Source organism: Mirounga leonina, unplaced genomic scaffold (genome assembly GCF_011800145.1).
Source record: "Mirounga leonina isolate KUSES-001 unplaced genomic scaffold, KU_Mleo_1.0 Mir_125, whole genome shotgun sequence".
NCBI classification, from domain to species: domain Eukaryota; kingdom Metazoa; phylum Chordata; class Mammalia; order Carnivora; family Phocidae; genus Mirounga; species Mirounga leonina.
Genome location: NW_023270305.1, coordinates 27,763,567 through 27,791,281, shown reverse-complemented (window position 1 = coordinate 27,791,281; position 27,715 = coordinate 27,763,567). Strand labels below are relative to the sequence as shown.

The following is a 27,715-nucleotide window of genomic DNA, read 5'->3' as shown; positions in this document are numbered from 1 at the left end:
AGACCCAGAATGATGTCCCCAGAAAGGATGCCCAGCACCAGGGGTGGCCAGGGGATGTCTGTAGGGCAGCGGGAGGGACACCAGGAAGATCCCAGGCCTAGGTGGAGCCAGATCCCTCTTTGTAGCCCATCTTGACTATGACAGCCTGAGGTGGTCTGTGGGGGGCAGCAGGGAGGGGAGGGGCTGGCCTGTTCTGGAACTGCCTCAGGGGAGGCTCTCCAGGCTCCCCCCCCCACCCCTCCAAATACCCCGTGGGTAGGGGGGGGGGCTCTCCTCCCCCCAGTGGAAGCTCTCTGCACCCACCACTCCACCCTCCTGTGACTGAGGTAGGGGAGCAGGGAGTGTGTGTGTTAGAGAAAGAGACAGACAGCGGGGGGTCGGGGGGTGGGGGGTGGGGACAGAGAGAGCCGTGGGCCCTGCAACAGGAGCAGGGCCAGAGCCAAGAGCCCGGGAAAGGGGTTTCAACAGGCTCAGAGGGACGGATTAGGAACCATTTATACCCAGAGTGGAACCGAGAGCCAGGGAAGGGGACTGGGAACCTGTCAGAGAGGGGTGGGGAGGGAGAGAGGGAAAGCGACACGGAGGGAGGGAGAGGGCTTGAGGGAGGCAGAGCAGAAGGGGTGGAGCGGGGAGAAGCAGGCGGGGCGGGAGGGGTGGGCAGGGGGCGGGCGAGGAGCCGCCCGTAACAATTACGTGTGGGGCCGTGCAAACACGCGGCAGCCGCCCGCCGGCGCGGCAGTCCTGATCTCAGCGGCAAAGAGGGGAGGCCGGCCACAGTTTCCTCCAGCGCCCAGGATGCATCGGGCGAAGGTAGGCGCCGGCGGGGCTGGGGGCTCTCACCCCGGGGTGGGGAGCCAGGGCTTCTGAGGGTGGCCCTAGACCAAGGGAGCCTTGTGCTTCCTCCTTTGACCTCAAGCGCTGTCGTCGCCTGTAGGGTCACTTTTGAAAAAGTAAGTGTCGGGGTGTCCTGTCTGGGAGGCTAGCCGTCCGGGGCCCCCTCTGGACCTGAGAGGCTTTAGGTGTTTGTGGGGTAGCAGCTGGACAGAGGAGGAGCTTGGGGTCAGGCATGTGTCTGGTGCTGCTTGTCAGGTCCCCGGGGCAAGGGCCAGAGCAGCTTGACCCTGACCCTGACCCTGACCCTGAGCCTGACCCAGACCCTGAGCCTGGGCCCACAGCCCTGAGAGGAGGGGGAAGGCTGATTGCTGGGAGGGGCTGCCTTAGGCTTGACGGCTGGGCAATGAGTGCATCTTTTAATCATTCAGGTGATCAATGAAGGCAACTTCCTAAAGGGCTCTGAGCCCCTGATTAAGGACACGTGCTCCTAGTTCCCACTCTGCAGGGCGGCTGGGAGGTTGGAGAGAGAGAAGGCAAAGGAAAATGCCTGGGACAGAGTTCAAGAAATAGTAGCAGGGTGTTGGGAAGGCTGAAGAATAAGTAAGTGAAGAAGGAGGGAGAGGAAAATAAGCCAGTTCCCAGACTACAGTTCGCACTCAGAAAATCCGCCCTGATGCCTTGCAAGCTTCTCACATGTTTGGGATAGTCTTGCTTGGGAAGGAAGAAGCAGCATCAGGCTTAGATCTGGCTGCTCAGATCTGGTTCGAACGAGGTTGGTTGCATTTCTGTCTCATGTAGAAGTCCGGAGGGAGGCCATAAAGGGCTGGCACGGGGGCCCCATGGTCAGCAGGGACTCAGGCTCCATCTGTCTCACTGGCTCCCATTCTTGAGGTTACCTTAAAGTCCAACATGGCTGCTGGAGCTCCAGCCAGCACGTGTAGGCAGCAGGAAGTAGAAAGAAGGATGGGCAAAAAACAAAACAAAACAAAACAAAAAAATAAAATCAGGGTCTTGTGAGTAAGGAAGAATAGATATTGGGCTGGCATCTTACAGTCTATCTTCACTGCTCCCCTAGCTTCACCGCCCCCTACCCCCAGAGGTGGATTCCTGTCTCTCTCTCACCCTCAAGGGCAAGCAGCCCAGAGTCAGCTCGTGGGTGGTTCCAGGCCACACTTCCCCAGAGCCTGGGCTACCCCTGCCCTGTCTGGTCCATCTCCCAGGGGTGCCAGAAGGATCAGCAGAGGTGATGACATGAAACCCCTTGAGCCTGGCGACAGGGCACGTTGAAGGGTGCTTTCTCTCCTATCACCTCCAGTCTCCCCAGCAACCTCCAGGGCAGAAGCAGAGAAACTGCGTGCCTGGTTACGGGCGCCCATGCCTGCGCTCACTGCACATGCCCGCCACAGCCAACACAGGTCCTGTCCATCCACAGACGTCGGTGTGAGCACGCACCGCACCAGCGTGCCCATGACTGTGCCCACGGCTGACGGCGCGCGCACGGAGGCAGGCATTTCTAAACCCGGGCTGCACATGGGCGCACACAGCCTGTGCTGTCCACCAGCCGGGAGACAAGCCCCCTTCCTTTGCTCTGCTGGCCCTAACTGCCAGGAGGTCACTCCCGGCCCCTGCCTGGTGAGCGGAGGGTGTGGCTCGAGTCCCGCAGGTGCATCTGGCCCTTTCCTTGGCCACTGTGACCCCACACTGCCCTCTGCGCCCCCTACAACCGGCTCCTGGGCCCCAGTGGATCTCACTCTGCCTTAAGCCTGCCGGTGGCCTTCCTGGGGCTGGCCTGGCCAGAGATTGGAGCGGGTCCCACACCTTCTGGTGCTGGGCAGGCAGGGACAGTGGTTCTAAGGGAAGCCACCACTGGCTCCCTCACCAAGGTCAGCAGGGGGCTTGGGAAAAAAATCTTCCACTCTGGTGGCGGCAGGGACTGCAGTTCAGAGCCCAGGCTGGGAGTTGGCCCAACTCATTCGCCCTCAGCTGCAGGTCAGTCATGGTCAGCGGCTGCCCCCAGTGACACCCCATGGGTGTTCAGTCCCTCACCTCTCTGTGCACTACCCAGTCCCTTGTGGATCCTTGTGACATCCCAGGAGGGCAGGCACTGCCACCTCCCTTTCTACAGACACTGAGGCTCAGAGAGGGGAGCAGGGTGTGCAGCTTGAACTCCGTGAGCTCCTAGGGGAAAGGAACAAGCAGAACCACGGGGTCTCCTGCGGCAGGTGCGAGCTACCGTCCTAGGTCGCTGGGGAGTGATGTCTTCATGGCCTGGCACAGGTACTGGGAACCTCTACCCACCCAGGTTCCAGCCTTCTTGCAGGTGCTTCTGGGAGGTGGGCCCGAATTTGCTCACCCATTTTTTTTTTTAAGATTTTTTTATTTATTTATCTGAGAGAGAGAATGGGAGACAGAGAGCATGAGAGGGGGAGGATCAGAGGGAGAAGCAGACTCCCCGCTGAGCAGGGAGTCCGATGCGGGACTCGATCCAGGGACTCCAGGATCATGACCTGAGCCGAAGGCAGTTGCTTAACCAACTGAGCCACCCAGGCGCCCCTGCTCACCCATTTTTAAAGAGAGTGATCAAAGGCCTGAATTGAGATGGGGAGTGAAGTGGCTGACTGTCGTCCAGGTGAGGTCTGGGAGAAGGGCAGGGCTGAGGGGCAGGATCCCCGAGGTGGCCACTTCTCCCTGCACAGCCTATCCAACAGGCCCTGCACCTGCATTATCTCCCTAGAACGCTGGGCAGCCCCCGAAGTAGCTCTTGGTATTGTACCCACTCTACAGATGAGGAAACAGAGGTCTGCCCTAGGTTGCAAGCCACAAAGTGTTATAGCTGGAATTTGAACCCTGCTCCATCTTATTTCAAAGCCCAGATCCCTAGGGCTTGGCGGAAGGGCTGGGCAGGTCCTGGGAGAAGGCTATGAACGGAGAGTGGCTTGCTTGTCACCAGGCAGCTGGGAAAGTGCCCCATCCCAGCTGGGGGATGGCTTCATGCATTTGTGGCCCTTTGTTCCTTCAGAAACCTTTAGTGAGAGCACATGAACCACACCCCATCCCTGGCCTTGTCCCCTGGTTTAGCCATGTGACCTTGAGCCAGCCACAGATCCCTTTCCGGGTTGTAGATCCAGAGCTGCAAAGGAAAGGACCCCCATCTTTTGAATTCAGGATCCCTTTTCTTATCAAAATCCTCCACGAGAGTGGGAGGTGCTCTGCCGGTTCAGGCTGGCTTGGGGCCCATCTGCTCTCTCTGCCCCACTCCAAGGCATCTCTGGTGACGCCCAGGAGCAGCTGCGGAGCCCTGAATGTGGCCTCTATGAGGGAGAGGGGCAACCTTGGTTTCCAAGGCAAAGAGAGAAGAGGAGAGAGAACTTGGCAAGTCTTCCTTAGCTGGTCCTCCAGATAGGGGTGGGGGGTGGGGCAGGAAGGAAACAGGCAGGAAGGAGGGCACAGTGGGGAGTCAGTCACTGTGTGCTGTGCCCCCACTCCAGCTCCCTATTCCCAGCTGACTGATGTTTCCCTTGAACAGGTGCATCTGTCAGCTGTGATCAGCCTACGTCCTTAGAATGCCACAGAGCAGCCGTGTGACAGGGAGAGAACCAAGGAGACCCACAGGCGCTAGGGTTGGAGAGGGGGAGCTAAGCTGAGTTTTGGCAGGTCAGCCCAGAGGGGGCCTGTCCTACCTCCCAGTTGGCCCGGTTTCCTGCCTCAGGTCTCTGCCCAGCAGCCCCCGAGCCCCACAGGTCCCTGGTCCTCACGGGCCGCGTCTCCAGCTCTGCCCCCACCACTGCCCATCCCCGCCTCCAGCACACGCCTCCAGGACAAACAAGGGGTAAACCCGAGCCCACCTGCTGCCAGTGCCATGCCCCTGTGCCCAGCCCAGCCTGACTCTGGATTAAGATCTTCTCTCAAGACAGACACTCTGAGCAGGGACCCCCAGCCAGCCAGGTTCTACCCCCAACTCCACCCAGTTGACCCTGTGAGCTTGGGCAGGTCCATCCCCTCTCCGAGCTTCAGTCTCCCCATTTGGACCTTAGATACACTCCTAGCCTGCGCCAGGCCCTCACCTGAGGCCGGTGCCTTGTGCTGACCGGTGGGGGCAGGGAGTAGAGGTGGGGGACACTACCAGAAGTGCGAGGGGACAGTCTCATGGACACACAAATGCCCATTAGCTTATCATGGAGCCCTATCCCCACCATTTGCTATTGGATGGCTCCAGCCAGGAGAGGATGGTGGCCTGGGACAGCTGTTAATCTGGCTCTACATCAGGAAGGTCTAGGCTCAGTCCCAGCTCCTTCATGCATTAGCTGTGTGTCCTTGGACAAGTTAGTTAGCTCCTCTGTGCCACGTCTCATTTTCCTGGGGGAAACATCATCATCCTCCCAGATAAATGACGTCCTATATCAGCCTGCTTAGCACAGCCCGGGTATAGAGCAAGAGCTCCATAAACGGTTGGAGGGTCAATGTCACTATTTTCTGATTATTGAGTAGAGCCTGGGAAGGGCACTCCAACAGGAGAATGCCGTCAATGAGCATGCCGTGCCCCCCCCCTCCGCCCACCCTGCCCCGGGTTAATGAGACACCTGCATCGCTGGGACAGCACGGGCCAGGTGGGGAGCTTGTGTCCTAGCCCAGGTGGCAGCCGTCAGATGCAGGGCGGCAATGACCCCGTCCTCCCTCCCCTGCTCCGGCACGTGTGCTCGTGCAAATGTTGGCAGGGACTCCTTCCCAGCTGCCCCCTCACCAGGCGAGCTGCTTAGCCTGCATCTGTAGGTGCCCAGGGGTGGGTGGAGAATCGAGGCTCCCCAAAGCCTCCCCACCCCAAATCCTCAGGGCCTGCACGACACGACGCCCACCGCCACTTCCTGCCATCTGTCCCAAGTGATGGAAATAGAGCGAGCAACGAGGAGTGGTTGCTCGGTGAGCCAGCCTGCGCTGCCACAGTCCCCAGGACAGTGCTGGGGGCGTGGGTGGGGGGCAGGCAGCCCCACATCTGAGCAGCTCTGCGCATCCCCAGCTGGTCCAGTCTTTGGCCCTGAGGGCAGCCCTCTTAGGAGCGGGCCCGGTGGGGCGGGGGGCGGGGGGGGGGAGACTGAGATACTGAGACCCCTTCCTCCCACAGACAAGAGCAGAACTTTCCACTGGGTGGGATGAGCCCTCTAAACCCTAGCAGTACTGTCAGAAAAGCTCCCCTACTGAGGAGCTTAATAAAAATAGAGCAGCACGGGCCCCACCGAGTCAGATAGTGCAGCCCACAGGCAGCCAGATGTGGGGGAAGCTCCCAGGTCATTCTGACATGCAGCCGCCGAGCAGAGCGAGTTGGCTCGCTCTCTCTCTGGAAATTCCTGGGCCATCGCTTGGCCCTGCCCCTTGCTCTGGGCGGCAGAACTTCCTCAGCATCAGAAGGATGGGGACTATGGATAATCGCGCTCCTGCTGGGGCTTTGTATGTCACCTCACTTAACCTTCCCCGTGGTCCCATAAAGGCATATTTACAGATGAAGTATCCCTATTTACAGATGAAGACACTAAGGCTCAGCGTGGTCGAGTACTTTGTCCAGGGCTGCCCAGCCGGGAGGTGCGGGCCTGGGATTCAAATCCCTGTCTGGCTGACTGCAGACCTCTTCCCACTGTACGTGGTGGCCCAAAACAACATTAACCTGCCTGAAATCCCCCCTCCCTGGCTAAGTGTGTCTTCTGAGCCAGCATCCGGTGGGTCCTGGTGGGCCTTATGCAACCATTCATGCTATGTCTCATCCATAAATGTAAATATTTGAGAAAAAGTAGCCATAATATTTGCATATGCATTTCCTCGGATGACATTACCTCTGAGGAAGGGAGCCTGGGTATTTGAACTTGGGTTTGCCAAGACCCTCCATGGCCTCCAGCCATGCACCCCCACCCTCAAGAGGCTGCCACATGCCCACAGGTAACCTCTGGGCTTCGCTTTGGGGGTTCTCGGAGCCCCACTGATGAGCCACAGAGACGGAAGTAGCTGCTTGAAGGTCTCGCCTCAGGGCACCCCTAGTCCTTGGCCTGATGGGCCCCCACAAGGCGACACTGTGTACATTGAGCGTGGGGCAGTGAGCAGGGTAGCAGCCCTTGAGGCTACTGGCCTTCCAGGGGGCTGCAGGGGGTGGGGACTCATGAGGTGGGATGTCCAGGCCCAGGTCCTGGTAGTCTGTTTAAGATGATCTGGCCTCGGGCGCCTGGGTGGCTCAGATGGTTGAGCGTCTGCCTTCGGCTCAGGTCATGGTCTCAGGGTCCTGGGATCGAGTCCCGCATCGGGCTCCCTGCTCCTTGGGAGCCTGCTTCTCTCTCTCTGTCTCTCATGAATAAATAAATAAAAATCTAAAAAAAAAAAAAAAAAAAAAAAAAAAGATGATCTGGCCTCTCTCGACGGCGTGGTGAAAACTCTCAGCCGGTGGTGTTCCTAGTGGAGAGTGCAGACCTTGCCCTGGGGCGGCTGGAAGGTATGAGGGGTTGTGCTGCTCCCCCATCTCAGTGGAGACAACTGTCGCAGTTCCTGGGGAGTCCCCTCAGCACCCCCACTACCCACATCCACAGCAGATCCTAAATACCCACTATCTTCACCCCCCATCCCACTGCTTGGGCCTGGCTCAGCACCCCCACTTCCTCCCCTGGATTTGGGCACCCCCCCAGGTTGGCCTCCTGCTTCCTTGCCCCGCACCCTTCCTCCACACCCCACTGGGCCACCTTTCTGAAACAGGTCTGACGGACCCTAGCTGGGACTTGAGAAGGAGAGAGGAACTGGGGTCAGGGTACACCCTGGCACGGGGAGGCTGCCCCAAACCATCCAACTGGCCGGTCTGAGAACCATCTAGAACAGTGTTAGCCAATAGAAGTGTAGTGTGAGTCGCAGGTGTCATGTTAAATGTTCAGGGAGGCACATTAAAGAAAGTTTTTTTAAAAAGCAAAGTTATTTTTAATCATATCGTTTATTTAACCCAGTGTAAATATCATTTCAATATGTAAGCAATATAAAATTAATAAGCTATTTTATATCCTCCCAAGTAAGGCTTTGGAGCGTGTCTTATTTGCACTGATGGCACATCTCAATTTGGACTAGCCCCATTTCAAGTGCTCAGTAGTCACCTGCAGCCAGGGGCCCCTGTCTGGGACAGCTCAGACCCAAGGACTCAGTAGGACCGCATTGAGCAGGCCCCTAGGTCTCCAAGCTTCCTAGCTGCTGGTACTCTGCCTTCACTGACTTTGCCTTATCTGCCACAATCTGTGTAATTGTTTTTTATTTTTTCTTTAAATTTAGTCACATTTTAAATTTTAATAAATGCATCAAAAGGGGAATCTTTAAATCATTATTGTAAATGGAAAGAGGGGAGCCATTGACGAAGGAGAAGGTAACGGTATGGATGCCATGAAAACAAAAACAAAACAACAGCATTAACCGCCCCCCCACCCATGTGGCCTGCTGAGACTCTGAGCTGAGGCCACACCCCATCCCTGTAAAGAGGAGGCAGAGGTAGAGGGGCAGTTGGGGCACCCCTCCCACCCCCCAGAGTCTAAGTCGTCTCCCGAACCAGATGGGAGCATCTCCCAGGTGCCCAGTGGCCAGCTCCAGCCCTGGGAGCCCATGACCTCCAGCCAAAGCCCACCAGGACACACCTGAAGTTGGACAGTTAGGAGGACTCCTCCTTGACCCTGAGCACGAGAGAACACACACCACGGGGGAACCGGGCAAGCTTGGTAAGAGGGTGTGAGGAAGAATCTATTCTGGGACTTGGGCTTCAGCGGGCTGATTTGGAGGAGGGTCTAAGGAACCTCAATAGAGTGGTGTGAGCATCAAATAAGACAGCATCTCCACACTCCTAACCCAGTGCCTGGCCCATCACCAGCTTGGTGTCCTCTCTGTCCCTCCCCTGCTCCCCACAGACCTGGACTTGGAAGTGAGCTAAGACCTGCCCCTGGCCCATCTGGCCAGACAGGAGCTGCGGGTCTCAGCTCTGGGTTGTCAGGGAACGGCCTCTGGCCTTTGGGGAACCTGCGGACCTCAGAGAAGGCTGCAGGTCCGCAGGGCCAGCCAAGGGCCATTGCTGGGACGTGGCCCGGAATGGCCATCTGTGCCAGATGTGCCAGTGGGGACTCTGTGCGGCCTCAGGGCGCAGATCCTCTGGCTTTGTCGGTCTCTGCCACCCAACCCTCTCATTTGAGGCCCACGGAGGAGGGAGGGATGGCTCCAGCCGCTGTGGAAATGATGCAGGATCAAGCAGGAGTGGGAGGAGAGAAAGTCTCAGTTGAATTATGACAAGTGTCAGGGGACTCATCTAGTCATTTGTGAATATTTCTTGAGGTTTTCCAGTGTGTATGTATATTTAATAGCCTTTTTTGTTTGTGGACAGTATTTTTTTTTGAGACTTTACTGAGATCACTGTGGAATCAATGTGGCTATGAGAACTAATATAGAGAGACCCTGGAGGGAAGCTGCGGGGGGCGGGGGCAGCGGAGCGAAGGTGTGCGAACCTGCCTGGCATGTGTGAGGAGTGGCGAGGCTGGCGCCCGGTGTACGTGGCCGGCCGATCAGGGGGGCTCCGCTGACTGAGGCTTTGTAGGCGGGATGAAGGCATTGGGGTTTTATTCGGAATGCAGTGGAAGCCACGGGGCGTTTAGCAGGGATGGGAGGGGATTTAATTCAAACTGGAGTTTCCTCACTGATTCAGCACTCCTCAATTCTGTCACCTCTTAGAACAGAGGCATCTTGGGGTGAGGGGGTTGTGGCACCTCTCAGGGCTCCCTCCCTTCTATGCCTGAGAGTTTCCAAATCAGGAGCAGGGTGCCCAGAGTGGCCACTAACATTTCCAGACAGCCCAGTCAGACCTTCTCCCAGACAGACCAGTGTCAACCATTCATGAGGATGACCTGCGGTCACTCGTGCCTCCTGCCCTCCCCCCTGGGCGGATGGGCCCAATCCACAGCCTGTGGACTGTGCCCCTCCTTGCAGTTGTGTGGCCCTAGCCCGTCTCAGCCACTGTGGGCCCCTCCTCTCCTGTAAGGACCCCTCACCCACTTCACAGGGGGAGGCCATCATATGCCCTGCCTGTGGGGCTCCCAGAGCTCCTGCCACTTGCACCCCCAACTCTCTGCATCAGGGAGAACACACATACTGGGGCTCATCTCTGTTACATCATAGACTGTTACTCTGATGTGGCTGGGGGCTTGGGGGCCCCTCCCCAGCTTCCGAGGCCTTTCCGGAGCCTGGCCCCGGGAAGGCTAAGCATACAGCCTGTGGCCAGCACCACCTAAACTTTGGAACCAGGAGACCACAAGTACAGAGAGATCCTGGCTTGCCCCCAGACTCTCCAGGACTTAGTTTCCTCATCTTTAAAATGGGGGTGGTGTTGCCGACCCTGTGGGATTGTCTTGATGGTGAGACCACATTGAGGCGCAGAGTAAAAGGCCCAAATGGAGCTCTCCGCCCTGCCTGTGGGTCTTCCCAGCCCTCCCTGGAGGACAGAACCTTGGGCCCCCCGCCAGGTCTCTCCCCGATTAGTTAGGCCTTGTCTGCAAGATAGAATCCCCAGGACTAGCCTCGGGCTCCACGAGGACAGCCCCTGCCAGCCAGCACGGGCAGCATTGTCCTGGGATAGACGGGGTCCCAACGGATAGCTCTGAGGCCCAGTGCAGTTTTTCCTCCTGACATTCTCCACTAACCCCAGCTGCAGAGCCTACAGCAAAGAACGCATGAAGTAATGAAGCCCCAGCTGCCCATCTTCCCCCTACCCCCCTCCTGGACCGAAATAAAGACCTTATTCACTGAGGCCGTTTCTCTCCTGAATAAGATCATTAATAATGGAGAAGGTACTCCTCTGACACAGCTAGGGCAGGACCTGGGTCTATGTGTGCATGTGTAAGTACGTGCGTGCATGTGCGTACGGGGGGCCTCCCTCAGTCTCCCTGGCACCCTGAGACCCCTGGCCACCCCTGCTCACCCCCTCTTTCTTCCCACCAGGATGGGGTGTGCTTGCCCTTGCTGCAGCTCTGGGCACCGCTGACCCCCCTCATTGCCAGGGTGAGCCTTGGAGAAGGGAAGGAATGTGGGGGTGCTCCTGAAGGTGTGTGTCAGGGAGGCTTGGAGGGTGTTGGTGATAGAGAGGGCACTTGCAGCTGGGAAGGCCCCAGAAATCAGGAAAAGGGGTGTGGACGTCACCCTGTCGAGGTGGCCACTTCACCAAAAGCTGACCAGGAGGCAGACTGTCCGGCCCTAAACAGGAACAGGCCTCAGGGAGCCACGAGCCAACCCAGCACGCGGAGGGTTCTCCAGCTTAACTGGAGACTGCAGGATGCAGCAGACCAGCTTCCCCTCACTGGGGCATTTGTACAAACTCCTCGGTTCAGGGGACCTTGTAGGCATTTTCTTACTCCTCATGCCCAGGAAAGCCCATACCGGGGACGTGAGAGAGCCTTAAAGTCCAGATGCTTGCCTTCCTGACTCCTCTTGCAGCCAGGGAGTAGGCATAGGACCCAGGTGGGGACTATCAGATTCCTCCACTCTCGACCTTGAACCTGGAGCTAGGGACTCACTGAGAAGACCCCCAGAGCAGCCTCCAGGTCCCAGGGCCAGCAGGCCCCCCCTCATGGAAGCGCGAGCAGCAGGGGCCGGAGTGCCCTGCCACAGCAGAAGTGCTCTCCCGGGCCTCTTCTGGGGGTGACTGTGGCTGAGGGCCGCTGTCCCTTGGCTCGCTCTTTGCTCTGGTTTGCCTTCCCAGCCTGGCTCTCTGTCCTTTCTGGGGAGGCTGTGGCTGGCCCGGGACCCCCGCAGCTGATTCCTTTCCAGCTGTCATCCGCTGGGGTCAGTCTCTGCTTCTGGCGCCCGAGAGCTGACCGACACAGGGGCTCTGTTTGGGGCCCTGGGTCTGCGGCACTTGCCTAACTGCTCATCTGTTTCTTGGCTTTGGGGAACCACGTACATTTCAGGATGACACAAAGGCAGCACACGTGGAACCCCACGACCCTGGAAGGATCTCCCCAACTGGCCACACTGGTAGCCGTTGTCCTGGCCAATGAACCCGACTGCTCAGACCCGGTGCCCACGCAGGGGGGCGCCCTCCCGCAGCTGGAACTCAGGCCATGTGCCCCGGGTAGAGTGAACCTGGGACAAGACCCTGGTGGGATTAAGGACAACCTTGCCCCAGAGGTTGGGGTCGGCCTGGAGGTCCTCTCTGAGCAAGGGCTCAGGGCTGCTCTGCCTGTCCCTGCTGCAGGAAGTGATGAAGGTGTCAGATGGCAGCCTCCTGGGGGACCCGGGGCGCACACCACTGAGCAAGAAGGAGGGCGTCAAGTGGCAGAGGCCGCGGCTCACCCGCCAGGCCCTGATGCGGTGCTGCCTGGTCAAGTGGATCCTGTCCAGTGCAGCCCCACAGGGCTCAGGTAGGGGCAGGGGCGGGCTGGGAGGAGGGCAGGGGTGGGCGTGGGGCATCTGTTCTGAGCTCTCTTCTCTCTGAGGGCTCAGAGACCAGCCGGGGACCCCAGCCCAGGCCACACCACCTCTGCCTCTTTTGGGAGGATAACGTTTTCATTCATGCATACAAGCAAGGCTGCTGGGCTCAAAGCAGGACCTGTGGAGGGTGGGGACGGAGGATTGGGACCATGCTGGGGTGTTCCACCTCGGCTGCTGGGAGGATAGAACCAGGGGTCAGAGTCTGACAGGCCTGGCTGGCTCTGCCTACCCTTAGCGGGTCACCTGCGGGCACCTCACGCATCCTTCCTAAGTGCTCTGTGAAAAGGGTGCCTGGCAGTGTGTGCAGAGGCCCAGCGAGGAGGAGGCCCTGGCCCTTGCCCCTCCTCGGTCCTGCCCAGTGCACCCAGGGCCTGTGTGGCTCTGAGGGGACTCAGGAAATGGCTGGTCTGTACTTGCCCTTGGTGATATTTGATGTCTGCCGAGTGTGACAGAGCAAGGGATGCACAGGGGGCCTCGTGAAGCCCCCGAACTCTCACACCTACATACACACGCCACACAGTCCCACCTGGACACACCTACCAACACACCTGTGCCTCCACCACACGCAAGTGTGCACCCCCACCCACCACGCCCGTGTGGGTGCACGCCCAGGCGCACCCACCGCTTGCACCCACGTGCACACACCCACACGCGTGTGATCACATACACGAGGCGTGCGGGAGAGCCTGCCTCTTCCCCTGTCAGGAAAAAGGCAGACCTGAGCCCTAACAGCCTGTCCTGTTTGTTGTCTCAGACGGTCTGCACGATTTCCAGGGAGCCTCAGGCCCTCTGACCGGAGAATGGGCATAAATCACAGCCCCAGTCTCCCAGGCTTGATGCAGGGAGAGGGGAGGGGATGGCCTGAGGGGCCCCGCAGCAGGCAAAGCGGCTGGCAGCCACCTCTGTCGAGTGGTCAGTGGTCGAGGGCAGCCCCCCTGCAGGGTGCTCCCGGCGCCATCTCAGCCCCTCCCTTCAGCCGCCCCCCAGAGCCCCTGCCCATCTGTGCTGTTGGCTGGCGTTTGCTCCCGACCCTTGCCCTCGGCGCTGAGGCCTTTCACAGAAGCACTGGTGCACGTGAGTGCATGTGTGGGGTCCACGCGCGCTCCCCAACACCTCGGGTACTGATGGGGGCATGGAGTTTGCATGTGGCAGAAACGTGAAGGCACTAGAAGTTCATGGGAACGGCTCACCTGGGAGGCTGGCATCTTGCCTGCTGTCTGTTCCACAGCAGGGTAAAAGCACCTCCCTTTGCTATCAGGATAGGATCCAAGAGCAGAGGTGAGCCATGGGGCCGTGGCGCTGGGGTGTGGCCAGCTGTGTGCATCGAGGGGTCCAGTCCGCGGCAACGGACAGAGCTCGTGCTGCTGGAGGCTGCAGTACCCCACTGGTCTTGCCCCCCAGGCTTTTTTTTTTTTAAGCAGGCTCCACGCCCAACGTGGGGCTTGAACTTATGACCCCGAGATCAAGAGTCACATGTTATACCGACCGAGCCCACCAGGCGCCCCCTCCAGGCTTTTCTTGGCAGCGGCACAAGACCATCCCCTCAGCGCCCCTCTCTGTGTCACCCTCCCTGATCCTCTCCGTCGGGCACCCCCACCCCACCCCACCCCACCCCCAGGCTTCGCTCCTGCTGGGCCCTGTCTCCAACTTCCAACTTCCAGGCAACTTTTAGCTGCTTCAGGATGGGGCTGGAGGGTGATGTGCCACCTCCTGATTGAGGCTTTTTGCGGCCCCGAGTCGGGGTGGGGGGCATTGAGGAAAGCAAGCTGGGGGGCAGGCTTGTTGTGTTCGAGGTCACAAGGAGAGGGGCCCCGAGGGGCCCCTAGATCCCACCTTTAGCTCAGGGCAGGTCCCTGGAGGTCAGAAACCCATGCTGAGCTGTCAGGATGTGTTTGCTGGAGACTTGTCATAGCCCAGAGCTGTGGGGGCAGCAGTGGGGGCGGGTGGAGCAGGGCCCAGGACACCATCCATGGCTCAGGCCCAGCCCGGTGCATTGCCCTGCACGGACACACTCCCCAGACGCCATGCCAGGCACTAAGAGGCTGTGTGACGCATGGAAAAACAAGATCATATTGCACTGAATGGCGTTCAATGATCAGATGACTCTGTTTTGCTAAAGAGTCTACTGAAGCTCAGGGAGGTCACATGACACAGCGGGTCACAGGGCATTAGGGGCTGAGCAAGGGCTCTGAGCTGGAGCTTCCATGTGTTCCAGGAGGGGCGCCCACCCCGACGTGTGTCCTCCACGTCTCATCTCTCAGGGAACCTCCGGCATCCCTGGAGACAGCGTTTGCTGGCTCCCAGACTGAGGAGCCAAGACCCCAGCGCACCCCTGGTCTCCACTAGGCCTAGCTCCCAGACCCAGTCTCCTTAGTCCAAAGGTGTTCTCCGTGTGCCCCTCCAGGATGGCACGGCTGGGTGGTCACACTGAGGGCTTTGCGTGCACGTGGGATGCTAAAGTGTGCCCAGAGGAGGTGCTTCTGCTTCAGGAGCCTTCCCGGGCTCTGGGTGCAGAGAACAATCGGTGCATTCAGTGTCGCTCAGTCCCTGAGCTCAGCAAGGCCCGGCCGTGGTGTCCTGAGCGCTGGGTGCCTTTGGAAGGCGGGCCCAAGGCCAAGACACTACACCCTTGTTGTCAGGGGTTTTTCCATTCAGAGGAGACAGATTTCTGGGGCGGCTTGGGGGAAGAAGCCAAGGCCCAGTACAGCACGTGGATGTCCCCGAGGCTTAGGTGGCCTTGTCAAGCAGGCGCCGGGGTTCGAGAGGGCGATGGCAGACCAGCTGCTGCTGTGTCTGGCGGTCCCTCCTGGGCTGTGAAGGCCCCCACATGGAGTTGGGAGCTGGCCTGCAGCAGTGGCCCCTGAAATGGGCCCAGGAGCGGGGGGAGTACAGGAGAGCACAGGGCAGGCGATATAACCCCAACCCCACCCAGGAGGAGCACCCATCCTCAAGCGGAAGAGTGTGTCCCTCACCAACACTGGGGAGCCCGTCCTCAGTGACCCAGAGGCTGGGACTCTGACCTGCTCTGCTTGTCTCCCCAGCATCTGAAAGTCCCTCCTGTCAGGACACCAGAACGTCTCTCCAGGAGCATGGCTAAGCTACCGACTGGATAACGGGCTCCTGAGGAGGGCAGTAGGACTGGGTTTCCTCAACTATAAAACTGTAATCGTAATACTGCTCACAGAATAACCTGGGGTCTTGGCAGCAGACCACTGAACCCAGGCTGGCTGGTTTCAGCAGAGAGCCATTTAGTCTAGGCTGTTGGGAAGTTCACAGAAATTCTGGAGAGCCAGAGAAGGAAGCTTGGGCCCTGCCCGCCATTCCGGGAAACGCCCCACACCCCTAGCTGTTCTGGTAGGAACACTGGAGCAGGAACCCCATGTTGTGTGGCGGGTGTGGCCGCTCCTCCCGCACCCACACCCACCCCTGCCCCTCCCCCACGGCGGAGACCCAAATTTTCATCCACCGCTGCATTCATCTCTCTCGGGGGGCTCTGTCAAGCCCATGTAAAATCATAAAGCCACCACCACCACTAGCACCCCAATAAAAAAAAAAAGTGGTAGTAGAAAGGTATGAGGACAAAAAGGTAAATTAACTTGTCTATAACCTGTAAGGATATATAAATAGCCAGGATTTTAATGTGTTTGAAGCACCGAGATATTCGCAACTTTGTGTTTCAGATTGAGATGCCAGATCAGATGCAGAGTTTCAAGGATTTATCTGAAAAGTGGCCACATGGCTCTTGAAGGTTTCACCCTCATCAAAAATAGAGAAGGTTGGATGCTTGGGGTCTGGCAGGGGGGAGATGATGGGTGAAGAGGGTTTCTCTGGAGAGAGTGTGTTGAGTTCAACCTCTGAAGTTGAGAGAGGGATGTTTCAGTTCCCTTTTGTCACCTAACAAAATACCCCCAAATACCACCCTTTTGTCTTCCCTCATGTCTGTAGGTGAGGCATTGAGGTAGGCCTTCCCTGGATGGTTCTTCTACTCCACATGGCATTGATTGTGATTATTCACTTGCCTTTTTTAGCTGGTGGCTGGGCTGGGCTGGGCCAAGAAGGTTCCACACACATGTGTGACCTCATTGTCTACGTCTCCCCCACAGGGCTGCTTGGGCTTCCTCACCGCATGGCGGGCCCACTGTTCAAGGGGGCTGGTTTCTGAGAGGGGGGGGTTCCAGTAAGAAAAGGCCAAAGGGCTCTTGAGGCCTAGGCTCTGGAACTCAGAGCATCATTTCCCCTGAACGTTATTGGTCACAACCAGCCATAGGCTCAGCCCAGATTTGAGGGGAAGGGAATAGACTTCTTTTCCATGGAGCTGTGGTAGGAAATTTGTAACTGTCTGTAAACCACGACAGAGGCCTCAGTTAAGAGTCCTTGGGGAAGTGATCCAAACTCATTCCCGAGGGATCTGAGCTCCTGGTCATCCTGCCTGTAACGCCCCACTAACATTTATCACTGTATTCGGCAGTATTAATACATTCCCTGGAGAAGTCACTAGATTTGGGACATAGTGCTCTCCTCCCCCACCTTGTACAGCCGCCACACTTTCTCCCCTGGATAATCAGGGTCATTCATCCCACCCAAAACCCATCTATAAGTTGGTCTAAGTGGTATGAGGAGCCCAAAATGGCCGGGTGGCCCAGCAGGTCCACTGGTGTTGCCTTTCAGGAAGCATCCTTGATTTGGGATCCAAAAGCTCTAATCCGGAGCCCAGAGTATTGGAGATGCGAGGCAAAAATGCAGTGAGGGGCTTGCTGAGGGCTGCTGTGAGGGCCCACTGTCACCACGTCCCTTGGTTTCTGGATCCGTCCCTCTGCTAGGGGAGCGGCATGTCCAGCAGCACTCCCAGCATCCGACGGGACAGCATCTGAGTCATCTGGTGGCTGGTGCTGGGGCCAGGCCCGTGAGGGGAGACAAAAGGGTGGTATTTGGGGGTATTTTGTTAGGTGACAAAAGGGAACTGAAACATCCCTCTCTCAACCGTGGGTCTTGCAAGCACTGGCTTTGGCCATACTTCTTCGTTGTCAGAGGAGTCCCCTGGGCAGTAGCAAGGGTGTGTGGGACGCTGTGATGGGTGATGGCTTTGGCAGTAGTAGGGCGGGCAGGGAGGAAGGTCCGGATGCGGAATGAGGGTCAGTGCCAGAGAAGATAAGGGGTGGTCCCTGCCAGGATGAAGGGGTACAGAGGAGCTGACCTGCCAATCGGTGGCTGGCTGGCCACCCAACAGCTGTAGCCACATCAGCCTGGGGAGGAGAAGTTCTTTCATGGAAACTATAAGTCATCTTAGACCACATGGAACTTTGCTGGTGAGCAGTGCCAGGCAGCAAGGAGTACAGGCTGCCAGGTCATCTTGTCTACCCGACTACTGAGCTCTTTCTCAGCCCTGCTGCCCTTTGGACAACAGTCACCACTCCTCCTCTCTCCTTTCCTCCACCTCCCTGACCCCTGAACAAATGGTTCGCAACCATCCCTGAGTGAGTGTAGGTCCATACCCCAGGCCATCTCTTCTTCTAGGAAATGTGGGCGAGCAGATGTATTAGACACTCTGCCTGCCAGGAAGATTCCCCTTCTCCATCGTCCTTCCCTGCTGAGTGGGCCACCATGTCAACCTAGAGTTGGTGCCTTGCAGCTCTGTCTATAAATTACATATGACTGCTTTTTCTCTTCAGATGGCCTTAGGGACTCCCCACGGGGTCACAGGTATGGGTTGAGGGGAAGCTGGTGGTGCAGCATTTCCATGGGGGCCTGAGTCACTTGCTACACACTTACCTGAGCCTTCCAGACCCTCTGCCCCTGCACTCAGACATAGCGATGATAGGGTGTTGCACACACACATACGGGCCTTTAGAGCTGGGGGAGAGGTTGATACTCAGTGCCTGATGGGCAGTGGAGGTCCGTGGCCACCTGGTGTCCTACAGGCATTCCATCTCCGTGAGGGCCCAGTAGCGAACCAGCAGCCAAAGAAAGCATGGCTTAACTCCAAAGCCGGGGAGACCATGGGATGTTCCTCCTGGAGACGGCCATTGGCCTGCCGAGTATGCTACCTTGCCTGAAACACAGTGTGTGCTCATGAATGTGCAGGGTCGGGAGGCCCAAGGGGCAGAGCTGCTTGTCTGCCGCCTTTGCTTACTCTCAGCAAAGCGGTCTCAAGCCGCGCACTTCACGGTGTTACACAGGAAGGCCCAGCCAACACTTACTACCTTTTACCGGCTGGGAGTGCAAGGTGCAACCGTTCGTCTTTCACTTCAGAGGGAATATTTTGACTCGGCTGCACTTGCGTATGACAGAAACCCCAAATAACAATGGCTTAATTTAGACAGAGATATGAGAAATCTGGGCTACATAGTGACTGGCACTAGTTTAGCAGCTTGGGGAGGTCAGAATCAAGGTCTTTGGGGGGTTTTTGGGTTTTTTTGGGGGGGTTGCCCTTTTCCTCACAGCCCCAAGGTAGTTGCTTTGGCTCCAGCCATCATGGCTTCATTCTAGGCAAGGGGAAGGAGAAACTGGGTGGAAGGAGGAAACGGTAGTGCCTACATCAGGAAAGCAACACTCTCATGGAAATCTCTGGAAGATTTCTGCCAGTATTTCCCTGGCCAGAACTGAGCCACCTTGACTGCAAGGAAGGTGGGAGAATGTTGGTTTTTTAAAGCTGGGCACATTTCCACCTCCAACAGAATCTGAATTCTGTAGGTGAAAAAGCGCAGGAGAATGAATACTGACGTGTAATTCTCAGCCACACGTACCTTGTGAGGTTGTATGGATGACGGAACGCGCTGGCGGCCAGAAGGACCTTAGCAAACTGCCTGGCACATGCTCGGTGCCCAGCAAATGTGGGGGCGGGGGGATGGCCAGCAGTTTCTGCCCCAGTCATCCACTTGCTTTCCTCTACCCTCCTCGTCAGAGGGACCCCTTTTCATCTCCCCATTCTCTACTCTATAGAGGCACCAACAGCGCTGTGGTTTGGTGTCAGTGAGCGGAGACCAGAGGTCAAGAGATAGCCGGAAGTCAGGCCCTACCCATCCCCCAGCTCCGCCCAGACCGGAAGCCTGGGTGGGAGCAGGTTGCTCCGTTCCTGGCTGCGGAGAAGCCCTGGGTCATGGGTGAGGCTCCTTGCAGTGAGATCACACTCTCAGCTGAATATCACACCAGTGCCACCTCCCCATTGGTGCTGGGAGCTCAGGAGCAATGTCCACCCCCACCCCCACCCCCTTCCCAGCCCAGGAAGCTGCAGGAGCCCTTCTGCCTCCAGCAAGAGTGAGCTCCGGGGTCCTGGACAGCCAGAGCCAGGCAGGCACAAGGTGAAGGGGCGGGCCTGAGGGTAGGAGTAGGGGCTGCTTGAGGAGGTCCACCCTGGCAGGGTGCTGGCCGGCCCCTGGGCGCTCTGGGCTGAGGGCTGAGGGCAGGTGGTCCTGGGGAAGGAAGAGAGAGCAGGAGGCAGAGACGGAGGACGGAGGAGGGAAGCAGAGTCCAGAGAGGCCGAGACCCTGAGGGTCAGCTTGAGACCAAGAGTAGAGACAGACCAGAGCGGGGAGAGAGAGAGAGAATTCTAGAAGGAAGGCTCTGAGGGTCAGGTTGAGGAGAGGCAGGCAGAGGAAGAACGGAGCAGGCTGGGGGTGGCCTGCACTGTGGCTCATCAGGCTGAGCTGAGGGCAGGAGCTGGGGCCCCCAGGATGGGGCCGGGCCCAGGGATGGCAGGGCATGGTGAGACCACGGGCCCAACCCGGGGGCCTGCTCTGAGGCTTCAGGAGTGCCACCATGGCTGCAAGAAGCACCTGGGAGACATCATCAGCTTCTTCTTCCGCTTCATCTCTGGGAACCTGGCTCGAGGTGAGGGCTGCTTTGACAGGACCAGTCAAGGGAGCAGAAAAAAGCAGGTTTGGGACTCTGCCTGCCTTGAAAGGGGCTGGGGCAATCGGAGGGGGCGGTGACCCCAAGAGCAGAACTGGAAGGAACCCCCTGGCTCAGAGCCCTGCCCTATGACCGCAGGCAGTGTGTGTGAAGCCAGGCTCCCGCACTCTGGGCCTGGGGCGGGAGACGAGGTGGGAGGGGGCTTCCTTCTCCGGGGGCACAGATTCAGCCTGGGCCAGGAGGAAGCAGGAGGCTCCGGGGCCAGCCCACCTGCCTTGCCCACACTGACCCCATTGCCCTGGCCTCTCCCCTCTTTCTTCCCCTCCCCAGAGCCCCCTCCTGCTCCACCAAAGAGATGTGTGACTTCTATAGTGAGGATGAAAGAAAGTGCTTGATCGGTGACAGCCGTCTTTTTAAAATCTATAAAACCAACCAACCTGGGATTTCGGGCAGGGCTATAATGGGGCTGTCAGGCTCAGGCCTGGGGAGGAGCCCCATGTGGGAGTGACAGCACAACATGCCAGGTCCCGCTTCTGCTCTGTCCCCTCTGCCCCTCACCAGGGTGGGTGCCCCAGGGCTCAGCAGGTTCAAGACCCAGCATCAGCTGTGGGGACCAGGCACAGGGAGAGGGGCTCCCGCCTGTGGGTGCCTGGTGTTTCCTTGGCCAGATGCGCTGGGAAGGATGGTGTCAGGAGCTCCAGACGCTGAAAGGAGAGACCCTTAACAGCTCGGGACTCTGGGCCCTTTTGTCTTATCCTGTTATTAGAGGGATATGAAGGGAATTCGGCTAAAGTAATCACACAACTCTCTAAAGAGATATCAAATGAAATCCCTAACACATAAATATGAGTCAGTGTAGACATGTGACATATTGGCTTTTTAGCCAAAGATAAAAAATGCTTCTGCTGCCCAAAGATGCTCATAGACCCTGAGGGACAATGTGCCCACACTGAGCGGGGCTGGGCTGAAAAGCCTGGCCTTTTGTCCCCTCTCTGGGGTGGGGGGGGGGGGCGCACCTTGTCCCCTGCTCTGATTCCCTGCCCTGACCCAAGCTCTTGGCACAAAGCCTGGTGCACTAAATCCTTGTCAAACTAATGAATAATATTTTAAGAAGAACAAAAACACAAAATTGAGCATATAAGCAATCATATCAGTCATCTCAAAATTGGTCAAATAATAATGGTTTCAAATACTCAAAAGCAATAATAGATCTCTAGTCATGAGAAAACAGGATTCTGATATAATGAAGGTTTGCAGAGGGAGACCAGATGGAGGTCTGAGTCTAAAGCAGGGGTGGCAACCTCAGGGGCCTTTAAGGGAGGGAGGGACTCAGGACACTGTTGCTGCGGGAAATGGGAGCCCAGGGTCACAAGCCAGCTTCTCAAAAGCAATGGAAGCTCTGTCTCTGCTCGTGATGCCCCTTAGCCCTGCCTCCCAGCTGCTGGCCTTCCCCACCCGAGGCAGTCATTGCTGGGGATGGAACTTTGCACACGGTGGGTCACTCCTCTGGGAGGGGAGACACCTGGGGGTCAGGCTTAGTGGCAGAGGGATGTGCCTGGAGTTACCAAGTCTCTGGGAATGGATATATGTCAGGCTGCCTGCTGCACAGGGCGACTGGGAGAGTCAGCAAGACCCCTTGCTTACTGAGTTTCCGTGAATGGGAGTCTTTATTGCCCAGTAGTTTCATGCACCTTTTTCAAACCTTTTTACATGCTTGATCGGCTTGCAGACTCATGGGGGCTTTTTCTCATTCCTTCTGTGTGTTTCTCTGTCTCAGTCTGTCTTGCAAGGAGGAAGGAGACTGCAGGTCTGTGTCACCCAAGGGTGCAATCTGCCTCCCTAGGCTTCAGGTTCCTCATCGGACATAAAAAACAAAAAACAAAAAAAGAAAAGAAAAGAAAGCACAAAGACTTGAGCTTGCTGCCCTACTTCTGAGCTCCTTCTGGCTCTAGATACTGGTTCTGGGATTCACAGTAAGTGGGGGTGCAAGGGAGCTGTCTGGGAGCAGGGAGCAAGGAGGTCAAGAGCAAGCTGGTGTGAGCGCTGAGATGCTACTAGAACACAACCACTGGACATCCCCATATGGAACAAGCTGGGGGGGGTGGCGCGATCCTTTGTCACCTCTGACCCTTTCCAATGACAGGGGGAAATTCTGTGCAGGTCCTGTGGGCATCTTCCAGGTGTTCGTGCATCCTCAGGGAATCCTGCCTGTCCCAGATCAGAGTTCCAGACCCTTATTCACTTTGGAATCTCCCTCCTGCTGATTTGTCTCAGGCCGCAGGGTGGCACAGGAAGGAGGAGTGTGGGTAGGGTCCTGGGCATCTCCAATCCTCCTTCCCCTTGCTTCCCACCTGGTTCCGGGGGCCAGGCCACTGCCAGCTCCCTTCTTTTGTTCATGATGCCCTTGGCCTTGTCTCCCAACTGTTGAGACTCCCCCTCTCCAGCCAGCACGAGGAGGACCATTGAAGATGGGTTCCCCCAGCTCTCTTCCATAAGGTCCGAGGGAGCTCTGCCTCCGGGACCATCACCGGGTGGGTATCTAGTTCCTCCCCCTCCCCCTGGCTGCCTCCAGCCTCTGGAGCCATGGCCATCACCTGACCTCCTCCCCGTGTGGGTCAGACCCACCTGGCCCCAGACACATGCCCAGACCCCATAGGATTCCCAGAAGCCCCTCAGTTGGACAGAGGACTAAAGCCCCTTGGTGTAGGAGGAGGGAAGACACTCAGCCCAACAACCAACCTTCCAAAGATGTTCCCTTTTTCTGCCTCACCAACCTTTTCCTTCTCTGCCACCTGGCAGGGTGAGGAAGGGTGAGTCACAGGACTGGTTTCCTAGGCCCTTCGTATGACCTGCAGAGCTGGTCTCAGCTGCTGGGGCCTCTGCCCAAACTCAACAAGGAAAGCCACATTTAACACCTAGATATGAGACGTGGAGTCCACATCAAGATGGGGGAGAGCCCTGTCTTCTGAGCCCCTCGCCCCACCCTGCAGCAGGTGCCCAGGCCCCAGGCCTCCCAGAGACAAGGCATGGGGCAGAGGCGGGGAAGGGCCAGGAGCCAGGAAAGAGGGCTGGAGCTTGAGACTGAGGCCACAAAGCCTCGAGGTTCCAGACAAAGCTGGGCACAGCTGGCTTGCATTGTCAAAGCATCATTCTCTATGTGTTAAAAATATCATTCTTCCACAAATAGACAGTGAGTGTGTGTCAAGGTTCTATTGAAGTACTTAATAAGGAAACCAGCAGAATGACAAAGCTGATTCAAAAGAGAAAGAAACACAGGAATTTTTAGAGAGGGTGGAAATAAAAGGGACACTGAGATATGACCTCTCAGTTCGACTGAAACTAAGATCCAGGGCATTGAGACAGCCACCCGTGGGGTTATCTTCTCTGCCAGAGAGAAGAGGAAATCATCGCCTCTTATCAGTTTTATAGGCTTGTAAAATGTGTGGGACCTCATCCCTTGTACCTCTCACTTCTGCTCCCCTCGAGAGTCCGAGGCTCTGGGCAGGTGTTGGGCAATGCCCTAGCAGGATTGAGAGGCCGTGCAATGCTCTCTGCACCTTATTCCCGTAGGTTTTTTTTTTTTTTTAAGATTTTTATTTATTTATTTATTCACGAGAGACAGAGAGAGAGAGAGGCAGAGGGAGAAGCAGCCTCCCAAGGAGCAGAGAGCCCGATGCGGGACTCAATCCCAGGACCCTGGGATCATGACCTGAGCTGAAGGCAGACGCTTAACCATCTGAGCCACCCAGGCGCCCTCCCGCAGTTTTTAAACAGAATACCATCTCTGGCACTCACAGCTGGTAAAAGGTAAACTGAGGCACGTTAAAAATTTCAAGAGTTTATCTGAGGACACATTCATTCAAACAGGACAGCGTCCCCCTGGAAGGTGGTGAGGACCACTCCACAGACAGGAGCTGGGGGAAGGGTTTTATAAGGAAGGAGCTGAAGTAAAGCAAGGAAATCTTTGCTTGGCCATGGCTGACGTGGCTGCCTTATTTGGGAAAGCCCAGTTGGCTGTTCGTGATTGGTTGTTCTTAAATGTCCTGAGGTTTGGGTTCGGTTGCGTAGAGCCAAGGCATTAGATCTGCCACAGTCCAGCAGCCTCCTTGTTTCATCTCTTTAACAATTCCCCCCTTTCTGTCATCCTTTCACGCGTGAGGGATTAACCGACAGTTTGGCATTCCTGCTTCTCTCAGTCACCCTCAGGGTTAGGTTCTGATCTTGTCATGAAACACAGATTGTGATGTCAGGCCGTGGAAGAATCACTTCTGCTGTTCATCTCATTGTTCATCTTGTTTCTGTGTCTCCAAGCATAGTGAGACCATCTGATGTTCTTCTGATGGCTGTGAACGTATATTTCAGACCCTGGAGAGAACACAGTGCACCAGGGAGATCACAGTGATAACTCTCAGGAGGATAATAATGACAAGAGGACGAAGTGTGCTCCTTCGCCAGGGCACCCATGAACCAAACGAGTTCGTAGCCAGTAAATCAAAGAAGTGTCCGAAGGGGCATCAAACCTGTTTTAGCCAAGTGGCTTGTTTGTTAATTTCTCGTATGTGAATTTCTATACGGGAGGCATTGATCCAGGTACAGCATGAGGTAATTGCCATAGCATAGACTCCTCCTTGCTCAGCCAACAAGTAATCCAAAGCAATTCTAGGATCTAAAACCACTTTATCAGCTTCAAATAATGGCTATGCCCACGAGGCATATTTTGGGGTGGCATATTTTGCTGTCCTTTATTCCCTGCCTTTGAAATCCCTCCAAGAAGTTTCACAGTCTGGGATTTGAGCTGGTAGATTGTGCCGTCCCACTGAACGTGTCCCTTAGTCCTGAGAATAGGTCAGTTCAGTTAAACGGTTGTGTCTTATTTCAGGAGGTGGTACCCAGGAGGGTTCCCAAACCTAGGCCTAGATGGTACAAGCAATCAGGTATTTAATACAAGGCATTTCTGTGGAAAAAGAAGAAAAACAAAGGTTAATGGTTAGAGGAGACTATAACCCAGTTTCTGAGCCCAGAGGGAAGCCAGTCAAGACGATCTCTAGATGGGGGCACCTGGGTAGCTCAGATGGTTAAGTGTCTGCCTTCGGCTCAGGTCATGTACCCAGGGTCCTGGAATTGAGCCCTACATCAGGCTCCTGGCTCAACGGGGAGCCTGCTTCTCCCTCTCCCCCTGCTCATGCTCTCTCTGTATCTGTGTGTCTCAAATGAATAAATAAAATCTTAAAAAAAAAAAGATTTCTAGATGTTGGTCTCCTAGATATAGGGCTCAAAGCATCTTTTATAGTTTGGATGTCTCTGGTGGTGTTGCTGGTGTTAGGGAGAACTTTCTGAGCGACAGGTACAAAGCTTATCCACACATGAGCCATGGTGGTGATTTCTCTATTTATTATCTAGTTGTCTAGCATTAGTTGGCAGGGCTTCGGGAAAAGGAAATGTTTTGTTCTTAATGAGTCCGAGTCAGAGAAAGAAAATTAGAAACATTAGTTTGGAAAGCCATAGCCAGATATCAGAGGAAAACTGGAAGAACTTAGGATCCAAGCCAGTTTACAGGTAGATAACCTCAAAGACAAAGAACAGGACTGGAATCTGATATTCACAAGAGTATGTGATAGCTTTCTACAGAAACTATAATTTTACAGAAACTAAATTTGCAGAAACATAATTTTTCTCTCTACAACTACCCCAATTTCTAGCAAAGATAATAAGACAAATTTGTTTGCAAAGTAAGTTGTCTCATTAAACTTGGCCCGATTATTTATATAATGGCAAGAATAGTGATTTTATGTATATCCTTAAATATAATATTCCAGTTAAAGCTTGGTCATATCTAAGGGGCTTTATTGGATACATAAAGTCATTCCTGGTTTATTAGATTTTTTTAAAACCTCGTTAGTCTAAGAAGTCAAGCTAAGGACTTGCCCAATTGTGCCCTGTTACAAGGAGAACAGATTCTTATTGAACTTACGCAAAAACCTGCATTGTCATGAAAAGTAAGAATAGCCAATAAGAGTTTCTGAATTCTGGAGGGATCAGGCAGAGAGAAAAAAAAATAATGTATTATTATTATTATTATATATCATTATATTTCAGATATAATAATATATATTCTATTTTTGTTTACAAAAGAATACTAAATTGCTGTGTTATAGATAACTTTAAAAAAAGGAAAAGAAGCATTTTTTAAATCCAGAAAACAAAACAGTAAAGAACCAGCCATGCTTTAAGCAAAGTAATAAAACTTATAATTATCCTCATCAATCCATGCAGTCCCACCTCATTAAATATTTTTTAGAGATTGATTTATTTATTTTAGAGAGAGAGAGCAGGGAGAGGGGCAGAGGGAAAGAATCTCAAGCAGACCCCCCGCTGAGCACAGAGGCCTACTGGGGACTCAATCCCACGACCCTGAGATCATGACCTGAGCCAAAACCAAGAGTCTGGATGCTTAATGACTGAGCCACCCAGGCGCCCCTCATGTCATGAATTCTTGATCCTCAGAGTTCTCATAGAGTTTAGTGGTATAATCTTAAAGTTATCAGAAATCTGTCCCTGTAAGAATTCTTTCCATGAATCTCTTTGAAGAGAAGCCCTTCTGCAAAAGCAATGGAGTAAAACAATAACTGTTTTACTTAAAGACTTAAAGTGACCATGGTTAAAGATCTGTTGAGAGTTCATTATAGTGCAGTTAACAAGGGGTTTTCATTATTTCTGTGACATACATCTTAAGATAATAGCTCGAATTAGAATTGATAACATGATACCAGGACACATGAGATCTCTAGGAATTTCACATAATTTCTGGAACACTTAACATCAATAACACATATCCGTACAAATATAACTTAGAGAAGGTTTAGCAGCACTTCTTACTTGACAATTCTTTCCATATAATTTAATATGTCCAGTAATAAGCTTTAGTGAGTTTTATGGCTCTTTTATAAGGAGAGAGAACTAATCGGCTGAGATGTTCCAGAGTCCTTGGGAGAATTCCAAGGTAGTTTAAGGCCAAAAAGACTTCATTTAGAATTTGATTATGGGAAGTTTATACAAAATATCAAAAAGTTTGAACAGTTGATTAAATATGATCTTGGTAATTTAGTCAACCAAAGTGATAAAGACTAAGGCAAACAAGATTTTGTAAAACAAACAAACAAACACACACACACACACAAAATCCTTAGCTCTTTTAATAGAAAAGACACCCTTCTCCCAATTAATCAAAGACCTGATAAAAAAGAACATGAAGCACAAGAAATTACTTTGGTAAAACACAATCTTTGCTGTCCAGGTGGATTATCCAAAGGTGAAGGAAAACCTTTCATAATCTCTTATCAAGAGCAGGCCAATCGTCTAAGAATACTTTGTTCTTTTAACAAATGAAAGGGAATTACATTTTAATTATGTGTAGGCATACTATTGATATTAACGCTTATTTTTAAAACCCTTCTAAAAACTCCATTCAATGTTAGCCACCTGGACCACCTTAGATTTTCCTCTTTCTCCTCCCACTTTCCAGATCCATTTAGTTTTGTCCTTTATTCTCCTCCTTCTCGTTCTC

At 54.9% G+C, this 27,715-nt stretch overlaps 1 protein-coding gene across 1 annotated transcript in view; it reads left to right on the top strand.

Moving 5' to 3' along the window:
- The first annotated feature begins 747 nt into the window (after positions 1–747).
- KCNIP3 (potassium voltage-gated channel interacting protein 3) overlaps positions 748–27,715 on the top strand; it is a 79,106-nt gene continuing 52,138 nt past the window's right edge. The window contains exons 1-2 of the mRNA XM_035001015.1: positions 748–810; positions 12,068–12,233. Coding sequence (XP_034856906.1) covers positions 796–810; positions 12,068–12,233 — 181 coding nt within the window. The 5' untranslated portion in view covers positions 748–795. The remainder of the gene's footprint in view (positions 811–12,067; positions 12,234–27,715) is intronic.